General features: G+C 27.3%; 3 protein-coding genes across 3 annotated transcripts; all 3 read right to left on the bottom strand.

Annotated features, from left to right (window-relative positions):
- Positions 1 to 427: 427 nt before the first annotated feature.
- DICPUDRAFT_22709 (uncharacterized protein) lies at positions 428 to 688 on the bottom strand (the record flags this gene model as incomplete). The annotated part of the gene is made up of 1 exon (XM_003288419.1): positions 428 to 688. A coding segment is annotated over one exon (261 nt), but the record flags the coding sequence as incomplete, so codon positions are not given.
- A 3,232-nt stretch (positions 689 to 3,920) lies between these two features.
- Positions 3,921 to 5,111, bottom strand: DICPUDRAFT_79264 (uncharacterized protein; the record flags this gene model as incomplete). The annotated part of the gene is made up of 1 exon (XM_003288418.1): positions 3,921 to 5,111. One exon carries the CDS (start codon positions 5,109 to 5,111, stop codon positions 3,921 to 3,923), a length of 1,191 nt encoding a protein of 396 aa, XP_003288466.1.
- A 2,319-nt stretch (positions 5,112 to 7,430) lies between these two features.
- DICPUDRAFT_34090 (uncharacterized protein) lies at positions 7,431 to 9,612 on the bottom strand (the record flags this gene model as incomplete). The annotated part of the gene is made up of 2 exons (XM_003288417.1): positions 7,431 to 9,435; positions 9,503 to 9,612. 2 exons carry the CDS (start codon positions 9,610 to 9,612, stop codon positions 7,431 to 7,433), a joined length of 2,115 nt encoding a protein of 704 aa, XP_003288465.1.
- Between the last annotated feature and the right edge of the window lie 2,676 nt (positions 9,613 to 12,288).

The following is a 12,288-nucleotide window of genomic DNA, read 5'->3' as shown; positions in this document are numbered from 1 at the left end:
ATATTTATTAAAGTAATAAAACGATAATTATTTAAGTTATGAATATTATGTATTTTTGAACTAAAACCGAAAAACTATTTTATTTTTATTTTTTTAAAATTTTTAAATTTTTAATTTTTGAAAAATTATTTTAAATATTTTTATAATTTTAATTATTTGATTTAAATTATAAAAAGTATTTAAACTTCGTTGATTAATGTGTTTGATATATAAAATGATTCTTATCTTGAATTATTAACTAAAATGATATATAATAAGCAGTGATTACATTACATATCCCCTTTCTTGACAAGATTCCCAAAATTAAATGAAATTTTTTTTTTTTTTTTTTTTTTTTATGTTTGTGGAAGAGTTGATTATCGTGTTAAACTTGTTTATTAAGTCTCTTCTGGTGTGCTAAAAAATTATTCTCAACTGGAACTGTTTTTGCAAGCTCATCTTCAAATTGACGTACTAACATAGGACAATCTTCTAAGTAGTGCTGTGGAACCCATACATCGTTATCTTCACCAGCATTCTTGTAACGGATTAAATATTCGATTCTTGACCCTTTACCATATACTCTATTTCTCTTATTAACGATTGTGTCTATTTCTTCTACCACAGGGATTTGAGTTTTACGTCCTCTATCTACGAATAAGTTTCTATCTTCTTCAATGAATGGTTTAATATCATTGACATGAACTACTCTGACGCCATTAGCTCTATCCAACAATCTGATTTTGTAATTTAGTTGAGTTTTTCCTTCAATTACTCTAAATGGACCACAATATCTTGAAAGTAACTTATCTTTGTCTATTTCCAATTTAAATGTATCCAATTTACTTCTTTTCACCCATACCCAATCACCTACTTCATATTCAATATCCTCTTTGTCTTTATTGTATTGAATAGCCTGTTCAATCTGTGCATCAACCATATTATCTTGAGCAACCTGTCTAAATACCTGTAATCCTTCTGTATAACTGACATTATATACTGTATTAATATTTAATGGTACTCTTGCTTCGTAACCATAAACTACGCTCATTGGTGTTTTCTGTGTTGATGTGTTGACTGTACTATTAATTGCAAACTCGGTACTCTTAATTTCCCTATCCCAATTAACCATCTTTTGACCACTTTTTCTTAATATATCTAATAAGGTTCTGTTAACTCTTTCAGTTTGGCCGTCTGCTTGAGCTCTACCTGGTGCTGTGGTTTTTAATACCATTCCGGTTTCTTTAATTAATTCGCCCCATAATTCGGTTGTGAATAGTTTATCATTGTCGCAAACAATAGTGAGTGGTAATCCATATGAACAAACGATATTATCCCAAAACAACTTGCTTACTTGACTAGCGGTAATTGTCTTCTTACAAGGTATTAACTTGACCATTTTACTAAGTCTATCCACGACTACAAACAAATAATCATTACCATCTTGAGTTGTAGGTAATGAGAGAAAATCCATCGTAACATCATTCCAAGGTCTAGCAGGTATTGGTAACGGATTTAGTAAACCATGCTTCTCCCTTTCGATTCTAACCTTTTGACATTCTGGACAAGCGGCTACATAAGCTTTAACACGTTTCCAAAACTTGGGAAAATAAAAACTTGGTCTGATTCGTGCTGTGAGTCTGTATACTCCTGGATGACCTGCATAATTAGAAAGATGACCTTCGTCTAAAATTTTAGTAATTTGAGCTTTGTCCACTAAAACTAGTCTTCTTGAATCTGTTGTAGCATCAATTAAGTATAATAAACCATCTTTTTCCAACATATCATTTCTTAATTTTGCTGTCTCCAACCATTTCTTACTGTATTCATCCGCAACTTCATACGATTCCTTAACTTGATCTAAAAACCCATCGTCCCAATCATAATAAAATTTGGCGTTACGACTGAGAAAATCTGCTGCAATATTCTTCTTACCCTCGATGTGTACTAACTCGTAACTGAACATACTGATTAAGTCTAACCATCTAATTAACCTTTTAGGTGTCTCTTGTTTAGTTTGATAATGAGCTAAATTAAGATGATCCGAGTAAACTATAAATTTATTACCTAACAATAAATAATCAAATTTCTTCAACACATTGATTAACGCTAATAATTCTCTATCGGTAGTTGTATATGATTTCTGAAAACTATTAAATTTCTTCGAGTCGTACAATACTGGACGTTCATTATTATCACTGTCGAACTGAGTGATCATGCAACCGGTACCAACATCGCTTGCATCAATATAGACATGGAAAGTCTTCTTTGGATCTGGTTTGATCAACAATTTGGACGACGCTAAAGCCAACTTTAATTTCTCGATATCGTCTATAATCTTATCTGAAAGCTTTAACTTGGTATAATTCTTACCTGACGTAATGGATGTGAGACCTGCAGTAAGTTCTGTATAACTAGGAATAAACCGTCTATAATAATTACACAAACCTAAGAAGCTTCTAACTTCACCAATTGTAGCAGGAATAGGATACTCCTGAATGGCTGCTATCTTCGAATCTCTTACTTTAATACCTTCTGCGCTAATAACATGACCTAAAAACTCTACTTCAATACAAAAGAATTGACACTTCTTACTGTTTAAATAGACCTTGCTATTTCTGCATCTTTCCAAAACCAATTTAATATGTTCCATATGTTCCTCTATCGTATCCGAATAAATAACAATGTCATCCACGTAAATAGCTAAAAACTTTTCAAACCCTTCCAAAACTGATTGAGCGAACTTATTAAAATACGCTGGAGAGTTCTTCAAACCAAATGGAGCTCTAGTGAATTGATACAATTTACCACCGGCTCTAAATGCTGTATGATGACGATCGTCTGGATGTAATAACAATTGATGGAACCCAGATTTCCAATCTAATTTAGAAATGTATTTAGCATTTCTCGTTTTATATAAAAGTTCATCCGCATTAGGCATTGGGTATTGAAATTCTACAGTTTGGTTGTTCTTTAACCTGTAGTCGAAAACTAATCTATCCCCCTTTGCTAAAAACGCTGATGTGCTATTGGCTGACGTACTCTCTTCGATAATCCCTCCATCCAATAACTCTTTTACTTTCTTGAAGATGTTATCTTCTTCTTGTTGTGACCTTTTACCGTAGTTAACTTTGACTGGCTGACTGTTCTCCTTGACCTTAATACGCATATCTAACCCTGGTCTGACTGGAGGTGTGAAATTTGGTAATGATTCCACCAAAACATCCTTGAACTTATTATTTATCCAATCCGTGTATTCTTTAACTTTCGCATCCAGCTGTTCTTTGTTTAATTCATCCACTACTTTTGGGACCTCCTTGCTAGCTGCTACTTCACTAACTACTTTATCAGTTTTTTCAACATGATCACTTACTTTGTCGTTAACAACCGCACCTTTCATTACGGTTATCCTTAACGTCTTCATCGACATTAACATTCTACCATTCACCTGTAGATCTTTAAAACTACCACTGGCTACCACCTTCGAATGATTATCAACGACCTTCTTATCCTTTTCGAATAAGGTTAATTTAACTTTATGAGCTAATTTATTATTATCTGCATCCTTAAATATCTTGATAATGTGAGGATCTTCAATACGTAACGACTGTACCGAATCTACCAAAAAATCCAACCCGATTACCATATCATGCTCCATGTTAATTGCATAAAACTTCATATCGGTTGACATTTTTCCATCCAATGTTTTAAACTGAACAGTAGCCTCCACACTCTTCTTAGCAACGTCTTCTCTATAAACATCACCAATTGGATACCTGACCTTAATATCTTTTACAAAACTTTTTAACCCATAACAATACTTGTTGTTTAACAAACTGACGTTACAACCAGTATCTATCAATGCACGTAAATAATATTTACCTATACGCACACCCATTGCAAAACTTGTAGGCTTCTGCATACCTATCGGTACCAATATATTATTTGGCGAGATCTGGACAACTGTTTCTGACATGTCCCTCTTTCTTGCAGTAAAAGCATGTGAGCCTCCCCTTAACAAATGGTTTTCTAACCTTTTCTTCATCAGTTGGTTTATCTGATTTCTCTACAGCATTTTGTACTTTAACACTGTTAAATTCTTTGACCCTTGGTGTAACCTTCTGTTCTCTCTCCTTCTTATCTAAATAATTTTTGTAAGTTACCTCACCAATGTCCCTTAACACTTTGACCCATTCCTCGATCGATTTCGTATTACCCTTTGTAATTGTTTTATTATATTTATCAACAAATTGTGTTGTGATAAAATTAGGTAGGTCGACCTTGAGTTCAGCGATCCTTTGATGGTCGGTGTAGTTTTCCCAAACCATTCTATTCTCCAAGAACAAGCTGCAATAAGACCCTAGATTCTCTCCATAAATACTAATCTTTCCCTTGGCCTCCTTCAAACTCATTCTTAACTTATTTTCACGCTCTGCCTTGTTGTCGTGATCCTTCATATATCTGACGTAACCGTTCCATTCCATTTGACCTCCATTGTTAACAATATATTCTCTAGTGATATCTCTAAACTTGATACAACTTTCTTTATTATAAAATACTACTTGGGTTAGTTGTTCGAGTTTCTCTTCGATTTTGCTGTAGCCATAATTATTTAAATGGAACCAAGCACGTTCACCATATTTCTCGACTGTGCTGTTGCAAATGATATTACAAATATCATCAATATCGTCGTTCTTCAGCTTCATACGGCTAATAGTCTTGTTGACTTGGTTTTCTACTACCACAACGTTTTCACTAACTTTTTGGTCCTCTCTAGACTTGCTTAGTTGGGTTACCCTGCTTTCTAGGCTTTTTATATCTCTTTCATTATCGATTATCACGTATTTTAACTCTGCATTTTCGTCACTTAATTCTGCGAGCTTCTTCTCACGTCTTTCTGAGTTCTTTTTGAGAACTGCAATTTCGCTTTCTAAATCAATACGGATAAATGTGTCTCTCTGACTCTTTTCCTTCTCTTCCTTACGCATTGCTTCAGATGTGGCTAAAAGAGATATTTTATCTTCGACTATACGTTTTAATTCAGCCAAATCCATTAAAAGTTTTTTGTTCTCCTCTTTTAAAGAGATATTTTCGCTAAGTACTCCATCAACGGTTCTGTTTGTTTTCATCATTTTTTATTATTATTGATTATTATTAAGTATTACTTATTACTTATTACTATTAATTGTTATTAATTATTACTATTATTATTATGTTAAAAAAAAATATTATTATAAACTATTATTGTTCTACTAAATTATCTATTCGTGATTCAACAATTTCTTTTTGTTTCGACCCGGGCCTCGATACAACTAGATAATATGTGTGGAAAAAAAAAGTGTAATGTAGGTACAAATCTATTAGTTATTTAAAGTAAATAATATTTATTAAAGTAATAAAACGATAATTATTTAAGTTATGAATATTATGTATTTTTGAACTAAAACCGAAAAACTATTTTATTTTTATTTTTTTAAAATTTTTAAATTTTTAATTTTTGAAAAATTATTTTAAATATTTTTATAATTTTAATTATTTGATTTAAATTATAAAAAGTATTTAAACTTCGTTGATTAATGTGTTTGATATATAAAATGATTCTTATCTTGAATTATTAACTAAAATGATATATAATAAGCAGTGATTACATTACATGATAACAGATTATTACTACAGTCAATCGCGCTACCATTGCGCCAAAGCCGGATTTTATATTTTTCAGTAATGATACCTCATAAAGATAATGAAAGTTTTCAAATAATAATTCTTAAAATAGTAATTAGAAGTTTTATAATAATATCTCTTAAAATAGTAATAATAAGTTTTATAATAATATCTCTTAAAATAGTAATAATTTTCCATTTATAATATATTTAGTTGAAACTGTCACATGTTTAACATATATATACATTCATGTCAACTTGTTTATGATAGTATAAATACTTCAGTAATAATTCTTTATTAATGACTTATATATATTAAATATTAACTTCTAATAACAATAACAATAAATAATATAATAACTAAAATACTTAAATAAAGGTTTCTAAACTATATTTCTATTATAACTATATTTCTTTATTAAACTTAGTAATATTCCTGTAACTCCGAGTGGAGCTCTAACTGTAACCATCTTTCAGATAGGGGTTCCATCACATTTCTGTAATATAATGAATTAATTACTAAACAAAATGTATGATAAACAAAATGTATGATAAACTAAATGTAATTAATTATAATAATAATAAAACACAAAATAAAGATAAAATAAAATATAATAAAACCAAAATAAATATATAAAAATATTTAAAAAATTATATTTTAAAAAATAACAAATCTTTATTAAAACTAAAAATTACTAATTATTATTATTTATAAATTCTATAACTAAACTATTACTTATTACTTTCTCTACTATTCTCTCTCTCTAAAAATTATTTTTGAATTTTAATTTATACTGAAAAATATTATTTTTAAAAAATTAAAATTAATTTAAAAAAATATTTAATTTTAAAAATGTGTTTACAATTGATGATAAATATAAAATAATAGATGTGTGATTATTTAAATTAAAAATGTGTCTAAATTTTATGATAATTATATGTTTGTCTTTTTCTAATAAATGTGATATATGTTTATGATTATTATAATAAATTTGAATTGATTTTAGAACACCTCGAACCACTTTTTTTTTTTTTATATGTAATTTTTTATTTTTTTCACATAAAAAAAAAAAAGTGGTTCGGGGTGAATTGTTGTTATATCACATTCAGTAGAACAAGACCCCTATAAGGTTTAAACATATAAAGTAGGAGTTTAAATTTATAGTATAAATTAAGAAACTCCCTTTTGCAAAGTTGGTCACCTCAAGCCTTAGTTGTGCATAGTGCACTTTATTACATTTCTATATTTATCCGGTCCTCGGATCTTTAAGGTGATTAATGGGGTATTTACTACACTCTTAAAAATAACCAATTAGGTTATTTTTAACAAATAAAGTTAGAGAAACATACACCAAATAAATAAGTTATAACTACTACATTTAAAGTAGCTGATAAACCAACTCCATAAGCTAAAGAATCAACTCGAGTTAAAAAAATAAAGATTCCCCAGCTTTTAAATCAACCCAAGCCAAAAAAGTCAAAGAAACCCATCAAATATAAACATCTTTAAAACAATAAATTTTAAAAAATAATATCTTAAAAAAATTTATTTATTTTCATTATTTCAAAAGTTTAGATGTGGCAAAATAAATTTATTTTTAATATTTTTGATTAATTAAATTTTAAATTATTAAAGAACCAAATAGTGTGGTTTAAAAAAAATAATATTGAAATCTTTATAATATTATTCTTTATTAATCTGTAATGAAAAGAAAAAAAGAAAAAATATCAATACAAATTTTTTTATTTATTTATTTGTTATTATTTTTAGTTTTATTTTAATTAAGTTTAAGCGGAAGGAGTTGGATTTTGGGATAAAGGACGACAAAATTGGGAGGCTGATTTTAAGAATAACTCATCAATTTGAGAATATTTTTCTAAAATTTGTTGTTGTTTCTTCTCTTCGTCTTTTAATTGTTCACGAGTGGCTTGAACTTCAAATAATTGTTCTAATTGTTCATTAGTAAGACAGGTAATTTGGGCTTGAATTTCATTCCAAAGATCAGTTTGCATTGGAACTAAAAAGAAATTGTAAAGTTTTAATAAAACATTTTTGGTTATTCTTTGACGAATTGAATCAAATAATTTGGTGGCTAATTGACAAACAGCAGTTTTAGTTTCATGGTGATCACTTCTAATTGATGGTAATGAGCTATCTGGGTGTTCGGTTAATTCCCAATAGATGGTTCTTGATGAATAAAATTCGTCCATGCATTTCTCTTTGCAACCTTTTGAAGCTCTATGAACAAAATCATAGTAAAGATTTTTAACATGATGGGTAAAGAATGGATATTGATCAATGTTATCCATATCTACATTGTTACTTGAAAGACGACCATTGAAGCCAACACGACTCTTTTTACGTGAATCAATTACTTTATCGGCAATATCTGTTAATCTCTTCATGATATACATTGCACGTTCGCATAATTGCTCAATTAATGGAACAAAGGTGTCTCTAGAGATAAGTGAGGTAAGATCACTAGCTGCCCATGCATAATCTGGAATATTATTAAGTTTATTGATACCAGAGGCGGTGGCGATATCATCCATTTTAACTTCAGAGATTTTACTATTGTCACAAACAGCTTTGAACTCGGCCATTAATCTTTCTAATTGTTGACCACCATATAATCTGCTGTTCCAATATGGAATACCCCATTCTTCTGGGTCAATATTGATAGTTTCTTTATAGGCATCAACCCATTCACCACAATCTCCTTGATGAGCTTTTTCTTCTTCTAAAGTTTGACCATTGGCTGATGGATTACCTTCAGAGGTACCAGATAAAAGTTTTTCGGTGATTTGAAGGAAGGTAACAGTATAGTTTGAGGCAATTGAACGAAGTTTGGTTGCATCTAATGAAGAATATTGTTTTTGGAGTTCATTGAGAGTGGCTTCGGCATTTTGACGTTTTGCTCTTAAGTGTTTAAGAATACGTGGGATTGTATCTTGATAGCTCTTCCAAACAATATTTAAAATATATTTTCTTAATGGTTGGACACCAATTGAACGTTCATATCTCTTGTCATATTGAAGTTGTTCGAGAGCGTGCATATCTCTTTTATGGGCTTGATAGATTTTTTCTTGGAAACGATTTGGTTCAGAGAAAGATGCACGAACTTGATAGTTTGGTAATGTAACAAAGAATGGTTTAATGTCTGGAACAGTGCCACTAAGATATTTGTTAATATCACGGGTGTTGCTGAAACCACGTACTGTATTAAAGAATTTTGTGAAAACAAAAGTACTTCTGGAGAGTTCTGGATCAATCTTCTTTAAATATTGGTTCATTGACATAGTTTTCCAATCTTGATTACATGATTCAACGGCAATAATTAAACGATGAGTTGGACGTAACAATGATGAAACAATCGATTCAATTTTAGTTGACTCGGCAGTTTCGGTTGGTGTAAATAAAAGACCTGGTGAATCAATTAAAGTCATGTTGAGTGTGTTTCTTGATTCAATTGTGACATAGATTGGTTCTTCTGAGAAGTCACTTGAGTTTCTTTTGGCTAAACTGTCATTTAATTGTTCTAATGGAATAATAATATCGTGATCAAACTCTTTAAGGTTATTATCTTTTTTAATAGTGACTTTTGGGATATCACAATCGTTATTATTGTTAAATTGTAAATATAAAACTCTCTTTGAACAACCATTGGCCAAAGTTGAAGATGCACCAACAATATTTAAAGCTCTACCAATAAATGCTTCAATTAATGATGATTTTCCTGATGATCTTGGTCCAACAAATACAATTTCTGGATGTAATACTGATGTATTTAAACTAAATAAAAAAAAACTTATTAGCATTAAGATTATTAAAAATCAATCTAATTTTAATCTTAACTTACTCTCTTGAAAAGTATTGAAGTTTATCATATGATGAATAAACTTCATTTGGGAAAAAGCTAAATAAATCATGACAGTTTGAAGATGATGAATCATTTGAAAGTTTGCCCATTTGTTCAAGTGATTGAATTTCAACTTGTTCATTTAACTCTTTATTAGCGGCGGCATTTGCGGCACTTGCAGCATTAGCCCTTCTAATTTCCTCTTCACGTCTCTTTCTTTCTAATTCAGCTTGTTCTTTTCTAATTCTTTCTTGTTCCTCTTCTTTCTTTTTTAATTCTTCAGCTCTTTTTCGTTTTTCTTCTTCTTCTTTCTTTATACGTTCCAATTCTTCATTACTATTTTGATGGGTTGGAGTTGTATTACCACTTTGTGATTGTTGTGGTTGTGATGGTTGTTGTGGTTGTTGGCCTGTAGTTGATCCTGCTAATGCTTGTAAATTAGTTTGACTAGTTGATGTAGTTTGGAATGATGGCTGTGGTGATGATTCTATTTTACCTAAAGAATTATTTAATTCATTATTTATTGAGTTATTTAATGAATTATTGTTATTATTATTATTTTGTAAATTTAAATGATAAAGTGTACGATGATGATTAGTACTTGATATCATTTTTTATAGTTTTAAATATAAATTGTTTAAACAAAAAAATAAAAATAAAAATAAAAATAAAAATAATAAAAAAAACTGAATAAATAAATTATTGAATAAAAAATAAAAAACAATAAAATATATATTTTTTTTTGATTAAATAACTAAACCCATTCTCACTTTTTTATTCATATAAAAAAAAAAAATTTTAATATTTCTTTAAAATTTTATTATTTTTATCTGTTTGTATGTATAGTTTTTTTTTTTAATGTGTGAGTAGTGGGGGGCATAAGAAATCATATTTATAAAATAGATATATGTATATTTTACTCCCATTATTTACTTTCTTTTTAATTTATCCAATTTTGAGATTTAGTATTATAAAAAACTATCCATTATTTATAATTATGTATATATATTATATATTTTATGATATTTTATTGAATGTTTTATTAATTAATTAATTTATTAATTAATTTATCTTAATAATGATTCTTTTTTATTTTATTTTATTTTTTTACAAATCTATTAATGCATATTTAAAGATCATTTATAATAAGATCTAAAATGAAAAGACAAAGGGAGAAATAATAATAATAAAAATAAATAAAAATAATAATTACCATCATCGTGTTTTTTCTTTTTATCGTCAGATTTATCTTTTTTCTTGAAAACGGACATTTTAAATTGAGTTAAAACTATAGGAAAAAGGTAATAGTTTAAAAGTTAATACAAATAATTTTAAGACTATTGAACAATAATAAATAAATAAATAAATAAATAAATAAATAAATTAAATAAAGAAATATATAACAATAAAGAAATAAATAAATAGCAATAAATAATAAATAAAGAACAAGAAATAAATAAATAAATAATTTAAAAATAAATTTTAATATAATATTAAAAATTAAAAATAAATTAAAAAATTTAAAAAAAAAACAAAATATAGTGTGGGTGTTTTATTTTAGAATGTTAAAAAATTTATAAAATTTTGATTTATGTTTATTTATATTCTATATATACAATATAGTATCCTCTCTCTATAGACTATTATTGATAATATATGGTATATATTGAAAAAATTAAAATTAAAATAAAAAAAAAAAAATATTTAAAAGAATCATCAGATTTATTTTGATTTTTTTTTAAAATTTTTTTTTTTTTTAAAAATTTTTATTTTTATCCAATTATCCATTTTTGGTGGTATTAATTTAAAATATATTTGGTGTGTTTGTGGGTGTGAGTGTGGTTAATATATGTATACAGCGAATCATTGATTTTATATTATTTATTATTAATGGGTTAAAAAAACAATGTGCACACACATTAATACATTATATATATCAATTTAAATGGATTCCAATGTATACTATTAATAATGGTGATATACATATACAATATACACTTGAGGTGAATTTGTTGATTATTTAAAACAAATTATAAATAGATTATTTAAGTGGGTTTGTTTTTTTTTGTGTATGTTGCATTAAATTAGATTATTCTTAAATAAAAAAAAATAGGAGAATTTGGTATTTATAAATAAAGTAAACAAATAAAATAAAATAAAAATAACAAAGAACAAAATTTACGAAAATCACCAAAATAAGATATTTATAGATTTTACATTAAGAAAAAGAGAAAGAGAGACACAAAAATAAAACAAGTAAATAATAAATAAATAAACAAATAAAAGATAGATATGCAATCGAATTAAGTTTTCGGTGTATTATTAATTTAAAATTATACACATTTAAAGAAAGTAGTACCTTTTCCTTAATTTAATTTAATTTAAAAAAATAGAAAATAAAATGTGAATTTACTTTATTGTAGTGTTGCTATTAATTGTATATTATTACTATTATTATTATTAGAAGTAATTTTAATTATTATAAAAAAAATAATTAAAATTGTAATATTATTATTTATTATTATTATAATTATTATAATTTATTTTTTTAAAACTAAACCAAAAATATAAACTATAAACTATAAGCTTTATATTTTTCTTTGTTGTTATTGTTTTAAAATTGATTGCTTGTTTTTTTTTTTTTTTTTTTTTTTATATTGGGGGGGTAAAAATTTTTTATTTTTGAAAACCCCCGTTTTTTAAATATTTTATTTTTTTTGTGGAAATAAAAGGGTGCTCTTTTTTGGAAAAAAAAACGCAAAAATTCCCCCCGGTTCCCAGGTTTT

The sequence above is a fragment of the Dictyostelium purpureum genome (genome assembly GCF_000190715.1).
Source record: "Dictyostelium purpureum unplaced genomic scaffold DICPUscaffold_135, whole genome shotgun sequence".
In the NCBI taxonomy this organism is placed as follows: Eukaryota; Evosea; class Eumycetozoa; order Dictyosteliales; family Dictyosteliaceae; genus Dictyostelium; species Dictyostelium purpureum.
The sequence above is the reverse complement of the archived record's forward strand: the minus strand, read 5'-3'. Positions and strand labels throughout refer to the sequence as shown.